The sequence below is a fragment of the Gymnogyps californianus genome, chromosome 3, assembly GCF_018139145.2.
Source record: "Gymnogyps californianus isolate 813 chromosome 3, ASM1813914v2, whole genome shotgun sequence".
Taxonomy (NCBI): domain Eukaryota; kingdom Metazoa; phylum Chordata; class Aves; order Accipitriformes; family Cathartidae; genus Gymnogyps; species Gymnogyps californianus.
In genome coordinates, this window is record NC_059473.1 from 37,231,688 (window position 1) to 37,253,553 (window position 21,866).

Genomic DNA, 21,866 nt, shown 5'->3' on the forward strand with positions numbered 1-21,866 from the left:
TTTCCACTTGTAAAAAAATCAGCCTGTGTTTCTATGCTGAGGAAAACCTGGAAGTCTTAGGATGAAAGCCCTTTTTTTTTCTTTTTCTTTTAAAAACTGGTAAGACAATTATCATGTGTTCGCTCTCTCAGTTGTTGAGAACATATTACAATACTTGCACCACTCAGCCTGTGAAAACAGACTGCTAGCAGCCTGCTAGACTGTAGCAAGTTTTGCATGTAATTGCAAAGAATGGTAATTTTCAATGACATATACAACATTCCCACACAGTTTGCAGTGTGTGTTTATAATCCCCAGCCAGGACAGTTGCAAGCCAGCTATAATGCCTGTGAGAAATGAAAATGCTGTAATTATAAAAGTGTAAGCTTACAATTTTGTAAAGCAGTTACATTTCATGTATCCTTTCTCCAAACAATAGTATGCTATGAGATCATCCTTAGATTTTAAAAAAATATATACAAGTTTAGGTAGTCCTTCAAGTAGAAAAGGATAACGAAGACTGTGTCACAGAATGTTTCCCCTACCCTGGAATAATGATTTCAGCACCGTTTTAAACAAAAGATGGATTTACATCCTTAGACAACTTTATTACCTCTGTGTCATTATACCTGAAGTGTTTTTTTTTTAACTCTGACATTTGTCTATGATATATGTTAAGTTGTGGTACATGTTCTCCCGTTTTTGTTTATCAATTTAAGAATGTCAAATGGATCAAATGAAGGTGTATCAACTCCAGTGGCCTGACAACAGCCTGCTTTCTAATTTTTGTATCAGAAAAGACACTGCAGAATCACTCCTCATTCATCATTTTATCGCATTCTTAATTTTATAGAACTCCATCATACCACAGATGTTTCTTCCAAGCTGAAGATGGAATGATAATGAGATCAGATTGCATAAATATAATGTAATAGACTGACTCATCTTTACTCAAAGCAAAAGGCATGTAAGAGTTCTGCACTGAAGAATATTCTCAGATAACCACCTTTTCAAAGCATTATATAGATGCTACCTGAATAGAACAAGTAGATGCATTAAAACATGGGGAATAAACACAGACCTAAGTTAGCCCAGTTTATATCAGATCTTACCTCTGTGAATGTGGATGATGTCATTTTCACTCGGTGTTGGCCAGTTTGGTACTTCTAGTTCAATGTCTCCTCGATGATTTGTCTTCTCAATGGGAATGTTAGTAGGTTCAGGTACATACATCTCTGTGAAATGAGATAAATGTGTTTGACAAATTACAGGCTGCCTAACTTCCCAGTGCTGCTCTTAATTCAGGAAATATACTTGGCCATCTGCAGTGCTTTGTCCTATGGATCCTTTCATTTGTTTCAGAATTTTCACCATTACTAGTCTGGGATTTTGTTTTAAAACCTGTTTCATACTGCATACGGGATACATGCCTGCTGCCATTATCATTATCCTAATGTGAATGGGATGATATAGTCATGTAGACAAATTTGCTTTTGAAAATACCATTTCAGAATACACACTTTACTACAGTCTTGCTCCTTTGTGATACTAAACAACAAAAATACCAAGGGAAGGCTACATCTTCCCAGCTGATATGTAAACTGTCACTGCTGGTTTCTTTGCCTTCCTTTTTTTGTAATGCTCAAAGCAGGAGAATTGCAAGAGGGGGTACTGCTGAATCTCCCCAGTTGTCCTGTCAGAAGTAGTTACCAGCTGACTGAATAAGATGAGCAAACCCCTGCAGAAGTATGTCAGGACTAGCATTAAAAACCAGTTGCAATTTGTATGTCCCTTGTGTCCATAGCTAAGAAAGTTTCATATTACGTTTAAGCCAAGTTAAAATGATAAATAAAGCAATGCAATCTTTGAAAAGTAATGAAGAGACTCAGAAAAGACAGAAATGTTAATCACTGACAGAATCTGCAGAGATGTAAGAATATTAATTTTCCTACTTCACTAATATATTTCCATAACCTTGTGAAAGGACAAAGCAGGGGCAAGCAACTAATTTTTTAATTCCCAGTTCTCAGAATAAGTAAAATTCAAACTCTGTATCTGCACAATATGCCTATCTGTTAAGAATATTCATCTTCCTGAAGTCTCAATGTCTGTTGTCTTCTTGATACTGTTCAAACATGGACTGACGTTCAAAAACCAATTAAAAAACCCTTATTATCAGTCCTGGAAAACCAGCATTACAATAATCTGGGTTGTCACATCACATTACCTGGACACATGGGACAGCAGCTTCCCTCCACGTTGATGGGTTCAGCACAAGGGAGGGGTGGGCAGCTGACAGTGGAGCAGAGCGTCTGACCCTGCAGGCAGTAGCAGTGTGTGCAGCTGTCAATGTCCCAGCGTTCCTCATCTGCGTATGTTTTTCCACTGAAGTGGCAGACCACTTTCTTTGGAACTGTATCTTCTGTTGAAGGAAAACAGAGTGATGTGATCACACGGTAATGGCCAATTACACACAAATCTGATTTCTTCCTCAAACACAGAAGTGAAAGAATGGCTACAAAGAATCCCAGCTCTAATTTAAAAGACCCTCTCTACATCTTCCAGAAAATCTTTGTTAAAAAAAGTGTCACTTCTGCTTCTTTATGAAGCACGTAATTATCCTGGGCTGCTTCTCCTCATTTTCCTCATGCAAGAGGCTAGAGGATGGATGATTGGGACATGAAATGATGATATCAAAAGTGCTGTGAAAATTAAGAAAACTTGATTTTTTTATGTTTGACTGTTTGAGACTGCCAACTCCTCCTCCTCCTTGTTTTCTAGTAAATCCTATTTAACTAAGAAAAAAACCAAACTATCTACATTTCTAATTACCAAGGTTCAAGAAAGATGAACTCAGTCTGGAATACTTGAAGGAAAGATTAGGCAGGATGCCGAGAAGGATGAAGCAACTCTCAGGTGACACAACTAGAAGTGCTTAGACTATTTATTACGATAAAACAGATTTGAAGGGGATCTGATCATTCCCTGTAACTGCATCAATGGAAAACCCCAGGAAAGGGGCAATAACCAAACTCAGTACATTTTTTCACGCTTACTGTTATATAAATTGGTAATTGGTGTGATCTTAACCCTCAGAAAAAGTGAGGTTCCAGAACACCTTTCCCAAAGATTGAGAGCTGTAAAGCTATCAACTTTTCAGACAGATTTTGACACAGTATGTAATAGGGACCTGGACTTGATGAAGCAAGTAGGTCTTGGGAAAACACTTAAAAGAAGCATTACACTTTCTGCCTAAGCATTCAATACCCCATTTTTTTAATGCTGCATCCTATGCAAGCCTTTTAGGTGGTCTGCATTATACCTTCTATTTCACTGAGAAGACAGTCATGAATTGCTTAGCCTAGGATGTTTTTTGCTGCTATAGCACTTTTTAGATAATCAAAATAAAACTACACAGCAGAACCTCCAAAAGCCAAGCAGCACCTCATTTTCATCTTAGCTTCTCACTACCTTTTTTTCTTAGAGGCAGAAATTATTATGTGAAACCTGCTGATTGCATGAATTTGCAGATTAAGCATATGCATGAGATAACAGAATGAAATCGCAAAGTAATTTCTTAAGCTGTCAGAGAAATACTGGTTTAACATTCACACAGATTACATACGTAAATATGTCAGAATTACCTCCCAAATATAAATAAAAAGCCTTATTAAATAATTTGGCAATCAGTACAGCTTTTAATTAGTGACAACATAATAGACTGACATCATCCAGAATAAAAAGGTTAGCAGTCACCAGACCAATGCAACAGATCTGGACAGAGTAAATTGTATTGTGTTTGTGCAGCGGGGGAGGGGTGACAGGGGTGGCTCCTGTGAGAAGCTGCTAGAAGCTTCCCTGGCTCCAAACTCGGACCCGCCTCTGGCCAAGGCCGAGCCAGTCAGCAATGGTGGTAGCGCCTCTGTGACAGCATATTTAAGAAGGGGAAAAGATTGCTAAAAAAGGGTGGAGGAAGAAGAAGATGGAGGAGGAGGAAGAAGAAAAAGAAGAAGTAGAAGAAGAAGACGAAGAGGAGCTACAGTGAAGAGAGGAGAGGGATGTGAGAGAAACAGCCATGCAGACACAGGGAGGAGGTGCGCTGGAGCAGAGATTCCCCTGCAGCCCGTGGAGGACCCCACGCTGGAGCAGGGGGCTGGGCCCAGAGAAGGCTGTGACTCTGTGGGAAAGCCCACGCTGGAGCAATTCGTGGAGGACTGCAGCCCGTGCAAAGGACTCATGTTGGAGAAGCTCGTGGAAGGCTGATCCCTGTGGGAGGGACCCCACACTGGAGCAGGGGAAGAGTGTGAGGAGTCCTCCCCCTGAGGAGGAAGGAGCAGCAAGAGACAACGTAGGATGAACTGACTGCAACCCCATTCCTGCACCCCTGCACCACTGGGGGGGAAGAGGTAGAGGAATCGGGAGCAAAGCTGAGCCCGGGAAGAAGGGAGGGGTGGGGGGAAGGTGTGTTTTTAAGATATGGTTCTATTTCTCATCATCCTACTTGGATTTGGTAGTTAACAAATTAAATTGGTTTATTTTTCCCCAAAATTCAGTCTGTTTTGCCTGGGACCATAAATGGTGAGTGATCCCTCCCCCTGTCCTTATCTTGACCCATGAGCTTTTTGTTGTATTTTCTCCTCCCCATCCCGCTGGGGTGGAGCAGTAAGCGAGTGGCTGCGTGGTGCTTTCTCGCTGGCTGGGCTTAAACCATGACAAAATTCAAATGCAAAAGGAGACCAGCAAGAAGTACTACTGTGAAAATACTAATGGAATTATCTGAAAAGCGTCAATGTTCCAGAGGTCCTTAGTATGGGTATTCCATGGCTGTAAGTATGGGTCCCAACCTCTCCAAGTAGAAGATTTTGTAAGTGAATATGGGCTGGACATGGGAAAGGAAGAGTGGGAGGAAAAGGTGGCTGCAAGCTGCAAAAAGCACATTAGGTTCTTCCATAGATGACTTGCATGTTGGTATATAGAGCCAGTGGAGCCCTGTGTTGGTCAGAAAGTAGATATGGCTGGGGAGAGGGTGAGGCACACAGCATGAGCAGTCCCGTGCAGACCTAAAGCCGAGCACTCCCTATACACTCAGGGCTGATTTGCTCCCGAAGTGCTACTACGTTGCCCCACTCAGGACAGCTTCTTCAACTCAGCAGCTAGTTTGGCTGGAAAAGTCCTTTAACTTTCTCAGGCTTTTGCACGTTTGTAAAGAACACATCACAATTCAATAGAGTAAGTGTTTTTTAGAAGAATGAACAAGGGTGAAATCACAACAGCAGTGTTGCACCTTTGAACCTCGAGAGGAAACTTGTACGTCCTAAGAAGGTATTATCCTGTGCGTGTCTCCTGTTTTGGTGTCCATCTCTATGCAAGTACAAGCACAGGATGAAGAAGTAGGCCACAACACCAACAAGCGCTCAAGGACAGTGGAAACAACAGAGACTTGCAGTAAGAAACCCACATACAAAAATGCAGTTCAGAATACCGTGTCTAGCTCTACCTGTCTTCTCTCAAATTTCCTCTAGCTGCACCAGTAAATCAATCTCATCTGGTAAACAAACAAACAGTCGTTGCTCTGTTTTCTGCAGAAGACTAATCTTGTCTCTAATCAAACAGATATCCCTTTATCCGCTCTAAAGTAGACGGTTATCTTTCCAAATTAATCTTTCTCTGCATGAGAAAGAAGAACGTTGAACACACAGCATGAATTTGAGGATTCAGACAAACAACAAAGCATCCAAGGCCTGTAAAATTTTGAGTTTGAATCTGTACTAACCAGATCTGGATCCAGAAAGAAGCAGAATAACATACAGTGCTAAAACCCTGCATAATTTTTGAAATTCCAATAAATGAAGAAGGCCTGTTTCCACAGAGTTTGCCAACTAAACATTTTATCAACTATTACATGAAAATAGTAAGGAAGAATCTGTACAAAGATGTGCTTCACAGTTCTCAAGAAATGAAGAGTAACCCAGTAAGAACCAGGAAGACAAAAATTAAGTGCATGACCTTACTTCTCTTACAGGGAAGAGTATATAGTTCACAGAAACCATTAAAAAAGTAAGTTTCCATGAATTTCAGTTATTTATACCACAAAACATACTGACAACATAGTACAGCTTAGATTAATAAAATGTACCATCATTGAAAGTCTTCATATCTGAGCACTAATTAAAATCTGGCTTCTGTATTTCATACTGCTGAGCGAGCAGTTGCTACTAAAAAAAACCATTAAGTTTTTACAGCTCGCACATTTAAGTATTTGCAATATTGTGCAACTATATGGGATTCAAAGTAAATTAATTAAAGCCATATCTACATGTTGTGTGTGTATATATTTGCAAACCTGATATGCAAGGTGTAGGCACAAAGTTCTAGAGGTTTTATTTGTCTAGTTCATGGCACTAGTCCCTGTGGTGCATCCCTTCCTCACCCTAAAGAATTCTCCAGTACAGTACTAAGGCTCATGTTCTGACTCTACTGGTTTAATTGCCCAGCTTTGCACACACTCTGTATTTTTTTAATGTTAAAATGTATTCTGGATTAAAATGATCTTTATGGTTGCAAAGCCAATCACTGGAAGAAAAGCGTGCAGAAAAACAGTTGTCAAAGAAACTTTAAATCCTCTCCATTTTGTATGCAAACCGTGATGATAAAGTAGTAATAGGATACAGTACTTTCCCCTCAAAATGTCCTCATTAGGAATCTAAGTAGGGTTCCAAGGGCAACTGAAATTTTGATACTTTCTAACTTTTCCAGGCATTTCTTTGATGGAATTCCTTGCATATCCTATAAAACTGTATCACCTATTATTAAAGATATTTTATCTGCAACGAATTAAAGATTTCAGAGCTATGTCAATGGTACATGTCTGAAAGGACTTCATCAGAAAGATGTCAGAAGGGTTGTGAAGAACTGTATTGTTTATAGATGGGCAAGTTGATTCACATGTTCAATTAACAATACTTAAAGCCTGTCAATTTTTTATATTCCATTTACTGAATTCTTTTCTACTGTATCTCCCCTACTACTTTTGGAAATGAAGGTTATAGTAAGCTCTGAATGCTTTCCAACAATGCTACAAAGACTTAATTTCAGTAAGTTCATTACACAATTCTTCTCTATCAGCAGCTTCCATTCTACAGCCTTTGTACTTACTGCAAACTCACAAAAAAGTCATCTGTAAATAAATACTCCTATTCAAAATACAATGACAAAGTGATCAGTAATCTCAAATTCTGCAACTTTAAAAATGCCTGGCAATTTTCACTATCTACAGCATTGACCATTTACTTCAACTCCAAATTCAAAACCAGTGCATGGCCCTCAATTCTTTATGCATTTTTAGTATTAAAAAAAAAAAAAAATCCCTAATTTTTTTCTCAAATATATTATTTTGCCTCTTCTATAACTATCTTTAATCAACTTCCTGTTTTTCCCTGTATTTTAATTTAGATGCCTTATTAACACTTCTCCATTCCGTGAAATTTCATAATGCTTCAGCTTATCTTCTGCAGTCATAATTAATATTTTCCTCATATTATCACATATCTTGACATAATATGTGTGTTATGGTAGATCTTGCTTTAAATAAAACAATTTTTGTGTAATGTTTTTATCTAGTAAGGTATATTACCAAGTTTTCAGGAGGATGTCCTCTCAAGTTTGTAGGCAAATTACATTTATATCTTCCCGCGCTTCTACCTCAAAACCACAAATCACGATCCTCAAAGCTCCCTATGCAGATTTCACTCTCCAGTTCAACTGAAGGCACAAACTGCATCTCCCCAAAACAGGGAAAACATATTTCAATACGGAAATAAAACTTCTTTCTTATTCCCAAGAAGGGAACAGCAAGTTATCAACTATTTTTATTTGCTCACCAATACAGTAAGGGCAACATTGTCCCTTTCTCAAAACAGGTCTCTCACAGGATACCGGTGGGCAAGACTCAGAGTAGCATCTAATCACACCATCCATGCAAATGCAGCTAGTGCAGACATTGGGCTTCCAGGACTCAGCTGTCAGAAAAATATCTCCTTCATCATTTTTGCAATAACTGGGCATGCTCTCATTGCTTGATGAAGAGGGCTGAAGAGGCTCATCTGTAAATATAAACAGATTAAATTATTTAACTTACAGTAGATAACTTCTTTCATATTTCCTCAACAGAGGGTTCACTTTTAAAGAACACAATGGAATTGTAACACATTGGCTCACTACTTCAGAACTAGAAGGACAGAGCCTTATGCCTATTCAGTCCTTACATGTCATGAGGATCTCATGATGTGCTCTATAATAAAGTTTACGTAGACCTTTACTGAGTTTACTCAAAAAAAACCCCAAAACCCAAAAACAAAACAAAAAAAACGAAAAAAGAGAAGAAAGGACAGCAAAGTGAAAAACAATCACCATCAGAAGCAGCCCCTCAGAAAGCCACTCTGAATGCTCTGAACTGAATGGTATCTAGGAATTCACCTTAAATTAGAGAGATTAAATTTTAAACCTAAAACTTGAATCCCAGCTTCTGCCATGTCAGTTCAAATCCTTGAATGATGCAAAATGAAAAGCTATTATGCTGCTGTTGCCTTCGCTAGTGGACTTACATGAGCTAATTATAAGCTGTTGAGAAACAAAGGGAACTTGATCGGGCTTCAGCTTGATGCCAATGGGTCTGCTTTAATTCTCATGCCTGCACATGGGGGAGACATATTTCTGCAATGAAGCTGTATCTTAACAGACATTATGGATCAAGAAATATGACTGTATGTGCAGAGAACATATAACAAAAGGAGAAGAAAAAAAAGGATTCATAAGGGCACTCAGATCAAGTTCTCAATCTAACTGCGTAAGCTGTGAGACTAAGCTCCTTATATAGCCAGTGAGGAAAGATCAGCTCCTCCAAACAGTATTTTGAAGTTAAGCAAATGTTCACTGTTATTAATAATGAGAAAAATGGAATTCAGGAGAACTGGCTAACTTTTTTACTGAAAATATTTTGTCAGAAAAACACACTCAAAAAACCAACAAACACCCTGTAGAAGAAATGGCAAAACCTAACTTTTTTTTTTTCCTAAAGTAAAATTTTTAGATTTTGATTTTAATAAAGACAAATATTCTCTCAGTGAGTTTACATACAATTCACAGGTTTGGACTAAATTTCCACTGCAATAAACTCCCCCATTTGCTATGTAAAATAGGAGTTCACATTCATTTATAAATGCATCTCTTTCCTCGGGGGAAAGCAAATCCTGTTACCTTCTTGACACTGTGAGGCAGTCAAGGAGGAATCTGGCACACCTGCTGGGCTGGAATGCTTTGATATTACTCAGTTGCCTTCAAGTCACTCTCAAATCATACCAGGTGAAGGTAAAAGCAAACAGAAGTATTTTTGAGACCAAATCCCAAATAGACAAGATAGTAACCAAAAGGTTCATAGAAGCCAAGGCATGTAGAAAGGAAAAGAAACAAGTCTGTATCTGCCTAGCACTTTGACTACTTTTGAAGTTTCTCTAATCTTGCATGTTTCCATAAACGAGCCACTGCATATTTCATAAACCTTCCAACTAAGGATTCTGGTTCTCATGCAACCCTTACGTTATTAGATTGCCTTCAAAGATGTTCAAACTTCAGGGCTACAACTCCCCTTTACATACAAGATATCTCTTGCACACAGTCAGGTTTTGCAGTTGAGAGAGAGGACTGCAGGCTCTCACTCCAAACTGCTAAAGAGCAAAGGCACCACAACAACCAACTGTGAACATACTGAAACATTCAATATTCACATCATATGTTCTCAGATCAAGAAAGGACTCTGATGAAAGCTGGTTATCAATATATACCTGGGCACTGTGGACAGCAGGAGTCCTGTGTGCGGGTGGGGTTTTGACAAAGAAGAGGCGGACAGACTTCAGTCTCACACAGGACACGTCCACTGTGGCATGTACATTGTGTGCAAGAATCAATATTCCATGTCTCTCCTTCTACAAAGTATTCCCCACCAGGAGCATGACAGATGGATGGACTGGTGAGCTCTGGCTTCTGCACAATTATTTCATCTGGGAAAAACAGAATTGGAAGACATGCAAAATCAACTGTGACTCTAATGCTTAACAAATGTATCCAAGATAAATAATTTCTGTTGTTATTGAAAATATTAAGAATAACAAAACGAGCTATAAATATATTCTTAATGAAGCTCTTTCAACTTTATGTTACTTTTGATTTTATGTCACCTGCATCTCACGGAAAATGGGAAAAATATAAACAAGAAACAATTTTAGAATCAGTATGAATAAATGCTAGTTAATATAAATCAGAGATAACTTCAAGCATTCTTGGCATTTCAGAAAAAATCAGACCAATTTGTGATGTAGGAATTTCAAGAGACAACTGTCATTTTCTGAAAAATTATACTGATTGGACAGTTTCTTAACTGCTAAATATTAGCATCTGCCGTTCCTGAAAGGATGGATAAGTATGCTTCTTCTCTGGGATCTAGGAAGTCCAGATTCAACTGTCTGCCTTTAAGTTTCCTGAGTGATATGTCTCTGTACCATTTGGTGCCAGATTAAAAAAAGAAAAACACAAATCCCCCACTCAAACCCTTAAAAACCTATAAGCACTTAGCACTGGTGGAAGTGCTTCATCACTTTGTCCTATTAAAATAAATAAATAAATAATCTGCAGTCTTTGAAGTAAAAACTGCACCCAAGGAGACGCCACAGTGTGTAGACTCATATTTCCAGTGACTGTATCTCACCAAATGAACCTTAAATCCTTTTCACACAATTAATTACATTACCTCTACAGCCCTGGCTAAAAGACTCACCCAGCCTCTAATCCAGGCAGTTTAGAGAATAGGTTTGATCTCCTTCAAGTTAGGAAGGGAACTGAAACCGTTTCCCTTGATCAGCATGAGTGTCCTCCAGCCACTGGGGTACTAAAAAAATGGGGGAACTCTCTTTACCTCTTGGTGTTTTAAAAGAAAAAAGAAACCTGTCCTGCACTTTGAAAGTGTTTAAGCACTTACCATCAAGAAATGGTTATGCCATGAACTGCATCCCCATAACCTGCTTAAAATGCTTTGAAGCCCGCTCCCACATAAGGGGCAATAATGGTTGCTAGCTTACCATGCTGGTTGCTTTGGACCTGGAGTGAGTCAACTAGCTTTTTCCATGCACTGTGTATAGAAATCAAGATGCCTCACACAGCATGTTTTATTCAACTACAGGAGCCATGAGTTTGAAAGCTGCAACATGAAGCTTCAGGCTTGTAAGTGATGTTGTCCTTCAGCCTGAATTCAACTGATCTAGCATTAGACAACTAAGTTAACTGCCTACATCAAGAACTGAGCTGCCTCAGGTCTCCTATGCTATGAATGGAGGGGATGAGAAAGCGACTTCCAGGTAATGACTCTGCATCTCTAAACCACTTTCTGAAGGTCCCTCTCTCCTTCTTAATTATAAAGATGCCTAATGTGAACATCATCCTACTCCAAATATCTTGGTTAAGGACAGAAAAATTAAATGGATAGCAGCTCCTCTAGTCGTTTAGGCAGCCCAAGGCTCACAAAGTGCATGTGCTTCTCTCCACATTTGTAGCACTGCTGTACTTTTCTGGAGAACAGCGTTTGTGCCCTTTGCTCTATGACATTGCCATGTAGAAGATGCGCCACTCAATTATTTGTTTTCATTTCTGGAGAATGATCAGTAGAACTCAAGGAACCTGACTCTGGCCGATCTTAGTCTATTCACAAAGTACTCGTGCATTTCTTCTTCAGGGAATTATTTTATCTTTCACTGATTCGCTTATGCTATGCTTTTCCTATTGCTTACATTTATGAACCACATATGTGATTCAGTAGCATTTACCTGAAGTGAATAGCTGGTCTGCTGCCTTGTCACTGTCTTTTTTATTTCAGCTGCCACAATATATTACCTTTTATGCAATGACATCCTAACTCACCATGGCAAAGGCAATACTAATTATTTTCTGGAAAGTTTCTCAGTCATCTCCTTTGCATTTAGTTCTCTGCAAAGTCACAGGCCTGTTTTACTACAGCTCATATACTGCTCATAATCAGAAAAACATAACCATAGTATTGCTGTACATATGGTATTGCTTACTGCTCCCTTATCAGCATTGAGACTGATATATCACTGCAACTGAATTGTTACAAACATACAACTATTGTATTCCTGAAGGAGCAACTAGCCAAACAAATACACTCTTTCTGGGAGGCACGGTTCTGCAGAACACTAGCAGTTAATGCCTTTCTAAATCTTATAGGAAGCCTGGAGCTTTTCACAAGCATTGCGACCATCCACTTAAACCTCTTAATATGTAGAAACACGGTTATACTGAATGTTGTAGCAGTCAAGGTATATCCTGCTCTGTTGAAAACTAACTAAATACAAAATTGAACATAACCACTTTTTTTTCAGTCTGAAAAATGATCTCCAAGAGCTGCCACTTCCCTGTCAGTATGTGAAAGTGCAATTCAAAACTCAGTATATCAGGATTGCTAATTATTTCGATATCCTTATGCCAGACATATTTGAGTGATGTGCTCACAGTCTCACAATTCCAAACTGCATTCCTATCTACTGAAATCCATGATACTCATTTAACAACATCAGTGGGGAATCAATACATTGCAAAATAAAATCAGAAGTACATTTCTAACAAACAGAAAACCTCACTGGGGTAAACAAAACCACACTGGGACTAATTTGGTTATATTAACTCAAACACTTGCATAGGCAATCACTTTAAAAAAACATTGTGTCTGTCCTAGCATTGTAAGAGTTTACACCAAGTACAACTTTGCTAACACAGAAGCTAGATGATTAGTACCTCAAAAGCAGGAAAGGATGTCAGACAGAGAAACCTGCGCAGACACTATATCTCAAAGGAACGGACACTACTGGGTAAGCAATTGCTCTTTTATACAAGAGACCAACATTGCTGGTGCTCAGAATCACACACTGATCTCATCCAGAAAAAACGTGAGAAGATAGGTACTGCTAATTTCTTATACTGATCTTTATTCCGTGAACTGAACATTAGGCTTATGAATGGATGTACCCACACACATTCTCCGTACACAAAGTAACTAGCCACTGGTGCTGCTGAAACACCAAAATTAACATTACTCTTATTTGAATGCTCTGAGGTGTTCTGTACGTGTTAGGTAAATCAATACACACAAGTACACTGGTAGTAGAGTGAAATCAGGAATGTGTCTTGGGGACCTAACAACAGCGTTGCTGGAACTGGAACAACCATCCTACATTTTAAATTTTGAATCTTGAATGTTTATCTAATGCAAGACTGACATGCTAACCTGTCCCCATCCATATGAAGTATACCATCCCCTACAATAATGCACAAGTAATTGTTGAAAGGTGAGTGACTACTGCAGGTACTCCAACAGTTCTGTGCAGCCCTGAATTCCAGCTAGTGTGAGTGGAAAATAACATCCCTGTCCACTGACATGACTTTAGGGATATGATATTCTGTACTTATTATTTGCTGTCTGGCTGCTCCTCCTGGAACAATATTCACAAGTGAATCTTTTTGTTGTTTTCTTAATTTTTTTTTTGCCACACTGAGGTTTCGTAGGGGAAAGAACTGTACTATTTAAGGCAGACTGTGGATGTGTGTCTGTGGGGGGAGCTGGAGGAAAGATGGGATGCATGTGGACCAACACTGCATACTGCTGTGGCAAAAAAACGTGCTCCAAGCTGATAAAACACTAAGGTTGCCTTTAAAAATCTTATGATTTCTAAATTCCCCATCAGACTAGCCAGATACTCAGTAATGGAAGAGGAGGAAGTGAGTGAAAGACGGTCGCCCTAGTGTGCATAACTGGTGGCAGTATCCTCCTTAGTGTTTCCATCTCAGCTAAACATTTCATTAATGGTTGTCATTACTAAGATGCTAAGCACTAAGAGCTTGGCCTCAGTAACCACTGCTAAATTACTTAGTATTGAAAATAGCTCTGGCTCCATGAAAGCCAGTGCCAAAAGCAACACCATGGCTGGCCACAGAACCACAGGAACCACAGCACCCAGTCTCGATACTAAGGGGAGGAGAGTGGTGCAGACTGAGAAAGGCTGAAAGACCTTTTGGAGTCTCACATCTTTTTGGGGACTATGTTTTTCCAGTTACCACAACGTGCAAACTGGATTGGAGATCACCATTTGTCTAAGCAATCTAAAGAGATCGGCTATCTTATGTCCTAGGGAGGATACACTCTTCCCTGTCCCTGTCAGAAAGAGGATCTGGCTGCTTATTTTGCCCCTAGGATTTCCTATTCTTTACAAAGAATTTGAAATAGTTCGTAATTGCTTATATCCTGCCAGTGTTCTCTTACTGTTTTGGTAATTACAGTAGTATCATGAGCCTCGTTGTTCCTACTGGTAACATGGCTTCCAATAAAGTCATAGACAATATCACTGTATTACAAATTAAGCTATTTAGCATATAAAATATTGTAGGAATCATTCTGAAGATAGAGGGCATTAATATTATACGCTACCCACACTCTAACATCTTTCATAGATGTTTTTCATATTAACACTTATTATTAAAATTGTATTGGAATGCAACATTAATTGTACTTGGCCTTCCCACCGAAAGCATTAAAATAATCTTCTACTGCTGGTGGCACAGGAGCCGTCCCTCAGAACACAGAATCATAACGTTCAATTACTTGAGACATCTGTTTAAATGTGTACTCCTTTGAGGGGTTGTGAAACATAGATCAGGAGATGAATTTTAATAAAACTCCACTTCAAATTAAAAAAGAGAAAATGTAATGGCTTATTATAATATTTGCTATTATAGGTAACAAAATTGTATATGAGAATGAATGTGCTATTATAGCTAATATAGACTAGAAACTTCTTCTAGTTTAAAGATTTCAATGTGTCAAAGATTAATAGGTTAGGACCCACAACATGCGTATGCTTTAAATATTTAAGTTCCATTTTTCACATCTGATATTTTAATGAAAGCCACTAATCATGTTATATTTGGGCACAGAAACCTTCATATATACCTATTACTGAATGATGCATGAGATTCATTTCACACGTGTTCTGTTTCCTAATACATGAAAACAAACCTGATTACAAAGCATATAGAAGAAAGCATGTTACCTGGACACGATGGGCAACACTGCCCTGGATGTATGGTGGGGTTGCCACAATTAGGAACAGGGCAGGTGATCAAGGCACACATTTCCCGTCCATTGTGACAGTAACATTCCCTGCAGCCATCGTGCCAGCTCTCCTCGTTCTCATGTCGGCGCCCATCCATCGACAGGCAAGAGCCCGTTTTAACGGGAGGCATAAGAGAAGCAGTTGCCTCTGCACAAAATCAAAGGAAAATGAAGTGTCCTGATAAACATATGTTGCTTAGGAAAAAACCACATCAACTTCATGCCTGGATTGCATTTATTTTTAAAGCGCATATAAGACCAAGTGAATAATAATTCTATCATTTACACTTAGAAATAAAGTAACAACACACAAGAAACAATTAAAAGGTATACTGAAGGGGATGGCAGGATGTAGTAGAACGTATTTCCTTGAAAAATATAATCACTTCTTTCTGTTGCACCTATACTGTTTTTAATTATACAGAAATGCAGTACTGGCTAAACAATATACGAAAAAAGAGAAATCAATGGAGGGAAACAGCAGAAAGCACGAAGCATATTTAAAATGAAATATTTAAATATCACAGTGCATTAGATTATCTATAATGTGACTATCTGATACCAAGTAGAATATAAAAGCATTTACAAGAGCTAAGGATGGTCTTATATCATGAATGACAAAAAAATTATAAGCAAGTTCAAATGGAGTCATGCTAGATACTGGAAATATTTATAAAACACCTATGAGAAATTATTTGTTTAGATTACTACGATAAATGAGATGTTTGGAAGATAACTGCTCTGACAATTTTATCCCTCATTCCTAGCTTTTACTGAGATGAGAATACAGTAGCTTGGACTGCTGCATTACATGCACTCAGCCAGAACATGCAAGCAGTTGGTCTAGGGAGGATAAAGTCTCATTTGTATCTTAAGGGGTATTTAAGTGCTGCAGGATTCAGCCTCAATATATTCTTTGTTAATCAGCAGAGTGAATTTAGAGCCCAACACTCCCTCACCCACATCATTATGATGATGAAGGATTCAGGATCAGTTTGTCAGTGAACTGACTTGTTTTCAGTGGTATGTCAACCATGTTCTGCTGACACATATATATAAGGTTATTTGTATTAAGTTGCTTATTTCATTTTCTGTTTAGAAAAGGATGCAGTATGAAAAGTAGTAATGTTTAGATGTAATTTTAGTAAGTTTTTTTGTTTGTTTGTTTTTGTTTTTAACATGTAGGTCAGCACTTCTTCAGCTGTGGCAGATCTATCAAAGGTCGTCTAAGAACCACAAGCACATGGTACAAAGTCAGTTTGATGCATGTTATCAGAGTAAGAACCCAATACACAGAAATTACATTAGCGTACCATTTTGTGAATTAAAAAGAAAAGCCATGGCATAAGGATGAAGTACTTCTTAAAACAGACTTCATCCTATTGCATGAACAGAAATACTATGAAAAAAATGTACATTCAGTTACTACACTTCTATACTTTATTATCAGTTATACATTAATTCCTATTTGAATTAGTATCACTGGAATACTGTCCTACATTAAAATGATTATTGACACATGAAAGTCTTAGACAGTAATACCCTTCCCCTTCCTTAATAAAGTATCTGATGTACTCAAACTTTTTTTCCTGAAATACACTGAAGTATACTCCAAAATTTGCAGAAACAAACCAAGCATATAGGCAACTATTCAAAATTAACTTCACAAACTGAGATTGTTTTCACTTTTCAGTTTTTAATTCAAATTAGTACAAGAGATAATACTTGAAGAAGAAACCAAATGCCCAAATACAAAATGGGAATAACTGGATAACTAGAGGTATGGTTGAAATGATCTGGGATTACAGTAGCTCACAAGTGAAAACGAGTCAGTAATGTGATATCATTGCAGAGAAGGCAAGTTCAATCTAAGATACAAGTACAGGAGCACTGTAAATTTAAATGCAGTACTACCATCTCTCTTAGTTTGAAGTTTTTGCTACTGCTAAAGTACAATATCCAGTTTTTGAACTGTGATGAGAGACCAAAATAACTGGGTTTATTTGACTTAGGAAAAAAAAACAACCCAAAAAATGTTTAGGGGGCTCCAGTTGCAACCCCTTAAATATTGCAAGAATTCTAAAGGGAATGGTGCTTAGCTGTTCCATATGTCTGCTGAGCTTAGGACAAGCAGTAACTGGTTCAATTTGTAGAAAGGGAGACAGAAATATTAGAAAATTTATTTTAAAATGTCACATATTGGTAACCACAGGAAAACATTATTTTAGGGAGTTGTGTTTTTTTTTGTTTTCTTTTGAGAGTAGAGATTCCTAATAAATTAAATCTTAGACAAGCATCTGTCAAGGATTATCCAGATACAGTCTATTTTATGCGAGGGCAGAGAAATGGACTCTAAGTTTTCCAGAGGACTACCCCAGCCCTGTACTTCTATGGTTCTACTTCTATTAATCCTAGCATAAGCTATTTCTGGCAGAAGCAATTTAGAAAGTGGAGCTAATTCACAGGCAGGGGATTCACCTGTCCCTTCCTCCTACTTAGGGATTTTGGGTCAAAATTTTAACAAGGACTCACAGCTCCCCCAGAATATACTGGTGATTGCTCTAATTATTCTTGGAGAAGTTGCTAATGAAGTGATGTTGAAGTGATACGCTCATGGCTTGGTATCTTTATGATCATGATAACAATAAATACTACTTAGAGAAGGATCAAGTTACTTTCGCTAAGTATTTGTGCATGTTTTAAAATCCATCCTTGTTAAGGAAAGCACTTAAAAGCGTGCATACACATAATTAGTAACGGAAGAGTTGCATCTGTTTATAGGCTGGGATGCAATTACAGCACACCTAAGGGAACACCTTGTGTATATTCCATCACAGCATCATGACAATCAGGAAAACTGTGTTGATTGTGAACATGGAGACAAATGACAAGATAAGTGATGAGAATTGTCTTGATGGGACTCCATTCAGCAGTTACCCTTTCTTATTTAATTTTTAAAATTTTTATTTCTAGTAAAAGTCATATATTGCAGCTTATGTCAGTGAAATCTCTCGCTACTTCTCATATATGCAAGGTACATTTATAACATTTCTATTTTTTTTTTTGCTAGAAGTCCTCCAAGTTTTGTTATAATTGTCTGCAGTGTATGATGTCATGTGGAGAAAATATAATGTCGGATCCTTCTGACTTATATGACTGCATGTTTGCCTTCAACTACAGGAGAGTGACTTCAGGAACTCATACACTTTCTTCCAGTCCCATGTTCCCATAGCTTGTCTTACTATATTTTATCATTTTTTAAAATGCAAAAGAAATAGCTGCTAAAAAAGTTATGAATGGAGTCATTACACAAAGCAATGGGAAAATACTCAAACTTACTTGCCTATAGCTAGAAATCAAAACACACAAGTAAGAATCAAAGAAAATAAGCATGAAAGAGCAGTTAGGATCAGAGAGAGCCTGAGCACAAATCAAAAGTTATTAAATACAACACATGGAGATGAGCAATGAAGGAAGTCTGATACCCAGACTAATACAAAACACAAAGTGAAAATACCTTAAAAAAGAGACCTGTTAAAAGCAATACAAAATTAAAGCAGACAACTAATGAACATCTTATCTCAATCTCCACCTTGAACTCAGTGGTTACAAGTTTGGGATGTGGCACGTGTGAAATCTTTAGCTTAATACCCAGTCCTTTCTCCTGGGTAAGGGCTCTCTCTACTTATTGTTCCTCGAGACCACCTGAAAAGCGTCCGAGAAACAGCACTCTAATTTTACGTGGTGTACAGGGCATCTATCAAATCCAAAACTTGAGTTTTTAAAGAAAAGATGATGGTGAAGAAGCTAAGATGAACACTGCTACTGGAAAACAAACACCCTCAACTAGTCTATTTCTAGTAGTTACTTATTAAGAGCCTGATCTAATTTTTATTAATGATAACGAACTGATTTTTATGACTTTGTAATGGGAGATGAAAGTGGAGCTGAGGCTTTCTGTTGAAGCCAAGATTAACACAGATAATAACAAACACCTGCAAAACAATACACTCCTTTGAGCAAAGTTGAACCGACTCCCCCACCAGTTACCATATTTCAATTCTTACATATTCCGTGCAGTATTCCTTTTCTTTTGCTCTAGCTTCAAACTGCTTTGAAAACAAGTTGTAATTGGAGGTGATAATGCACTCGCACGTACCTCTGCACTTGCAGATAACACAGCCATGATTGTTCTGCTGGAAGCCCATCGGACAGATTTTACCACAAGGCAGGTCTGGGCATTTCTTACACCGACAGATTTCACAGCCATGCTTGTTCTTCCTAGATGACCAAAATTATTTGTAAAAGGTCAGCACATCACTTTAAATATCTACATGTCATGATCTTTAAAGCAAAAGCATCCCCTAAAGAAGTGACTGATCAAGTAAAGAAAATTATCGTTAACTGTCACCCTTGGGCTCAGTGGGTCTATGGAGTGTACAGGTCTCCATCCCTTGCATGTGCTCCCTCCAGGTGACCGGCAAAATCTCTGCATTTGGTACTTTCAGGCCATAGCAGATAATATAGGCATATGTGCTTGTGACTACTATTGATGATCAATTTTTTTTTTTCAAGTGGAAAAGTAGAAAGAAATACTTCTAAAACTGTGAAGAAGTTGGAAAGGTAGGTAGGTATCTGTTATAATTACTAAGTTTTTATAACACAAATTACTGTTAACTTTTTTCCTCCAACAATAGGTAAATACAGTAGATTTCCTCTCTTGCATATTAAAACTACAGAGACTTCTGAACACGTTAAATAAGCAGACACAAAACTTACTTGAAAACTAGCACGTGGAATGCCAATAACTCATATAAAAACTAGCAGACACACAGTAACATATTTTGAAACGGAGAAAACCAGAGAACTTTTCAGCAGACAGAGTACAGAGAATCAAGAACACAAGTGCTTCCAAAGCTTCCAGCTGAAGCTTGGCAGGAGTCTAGAGCACCACCTGACAGCATCTCTTCACAGCACCACAAACATGCTGCTTCTCAGAATCCTATACTGAATATTTGCTTGTCTTTTTTGAGGAAGACAGATAATACCATTGAAACTTTAGGCACAAGTGTACTATTTCCCTTTATATACAGATAGAGTAATTTTCTATGCCTTCCCAAGATACAGGGAGGGGGGAAAAAAGTTGTAATGAAGAAGTTCAAGACAAAGAGGGGGAAAAAAACCAATAAATGATTTTCATGAGTCTGCTGATAAACATATCACTCTAATGAGGTAACTCACTAAAATTGGGAAAAAACATTTATTGGGAAACTGACAAATCCCTCATTGAATACTACACCATTAACTGCACACCAGTTCCCCCCAAAACAAGGAAAAGACATGGGAAGTTAAAGAAGAACATCTAGAGGAACAGAGAAAAAATAAACTATGTAAAACTCTAGAAAGCCTGACTTCAAGCTCTAGGAAACTTTATTTAACTTTTAGTTAAAAGGCTGAAGAAAACAAATGGTCATACAGTAGGATGGAGAATGGAAGACTTCTTGTCCTCCTATCCATCTATTTTTTCCTCCTTAATCTCTGTAACCACAGCCCTTTTAATATCAAAAGAAAGGCTTCTTTCCATTAATGTGAAGAGCTTTCAAACAGTGAACTCTATTGAGCAGTTTTTTTTCAGACAATTGTGAAAAGGTTAGGTTTTCTTTAAAGATGCATGAACTCAGATTTTCCAATTACTAACCTTTGACAGTCTTAAAAAAAAAAAAAAATCACAAACGATAATTACTCCTTAACTTTTCACTCGCTACTGTACTTTTCTTGTAATATGTGCTTCTTTAGTCTCCTATTTGTGACCAAAGTTTTACATTAAAATAGAGATTTGTCTTCCATTACATCCCATGCTTTTGATGGTCATAACAGGCTTGGAAGTCACATAAGGCTTGTATTTTAGCAAAGAAACTGGCACAGTAGCATTAAAGAACTGAACAAATGTACTATAAAACTGCAAATCTAAATAATTTTAGCACCAAAGTAAGACTTGAAGTGAAATGATCTTAAAGTAGTTCTTACCACAATTTTAGCCCTTTATACTACAAACTGTTACATACATAGTTATCTTTAAATGTTATTAATTTCATTCAGTGCAATTATTCATATATTTTGTAGACAGTGACAAGATTAGGGCGCTCATTTCCAATGTTTGTTTTTTGTTTGTGTGTTTTTTTTTTAAATTACAATCATCTTAAGACTTATTAAACACTCATCATTTAAAAATACCAGCCAAGCATTGTGCATAATTAAATTACATTCTACATTTAAAACCAGAATTTAAATTGAAGTTATTTTCCAATTAGCTTAAAAAAATTTAAAGATCAGTTCTTTTCAGGTGTACAAAAATGCAAAGGAAAGATCATCCCAAAGACAGGGTTCCTAAACCACTAGCATCAACTTTAAATCAACTTGTTTTTAAAACATCTTTATCTTACTCCCAGCTACCATACTATGCCCATTAGTATGTGCTGTCATTTCTAAAATGCTTTTGCTACATAGTTCACATACATTTTCTAATAAAACTGTTTTATGTGCCCTTTAGTTAAAAAAAAAAAGGAGAAAGAGAAGAGTGTGTTTCAGCTTATCCAAGTACAGAAAACACATACAGAAATCTGTAATTTTCCTCTGTAGGTCAATATACTAAATGACTCAT

At 37.7% G+C, this 21,866-nt stretch overlaps 1 protein-coding gene across 1 annotated transcript in view; it reads right to left on the reverse strand.

Annotated features, from left to right (window-relative positions):
* The window catches only part of CRIM1 (cysteine rich transmembrane BMP regulator 1), a 200,905-nt gene that overhangs the window by 3,686 nt on the left and 175,353 nt on the right, over nt 1-21,866 (reverse strand). The window contains exons 10-15 of the mRNA XM_050893294.1: nt 19,365-19,486; nt 15,144-15,353; nt 9,819-10,034; nt 7,860-8,081; nt 2,207-2,401; nt 1,092-1,214 (exon numbers count right to left, since the gene is read on the reverse strand). Of these exons, the coding sequence (XP_050749251.1) occupies nt 1,092-1,214; nt 2,207-2,401; nt 7,860-8,081; nt 9,819-10,034; nt 15,144-15,353; nt 19,365-19,486 (1,088 nt within the window). The remainder of the gene's footprint in view (nt 1-1,091; nt 1,215-2,206; nt 2,402-7,859; nt 8,082-9,818; nt 10,035-15,143; nt 15,354-19,364; nt 19,487-21,866) is intronic.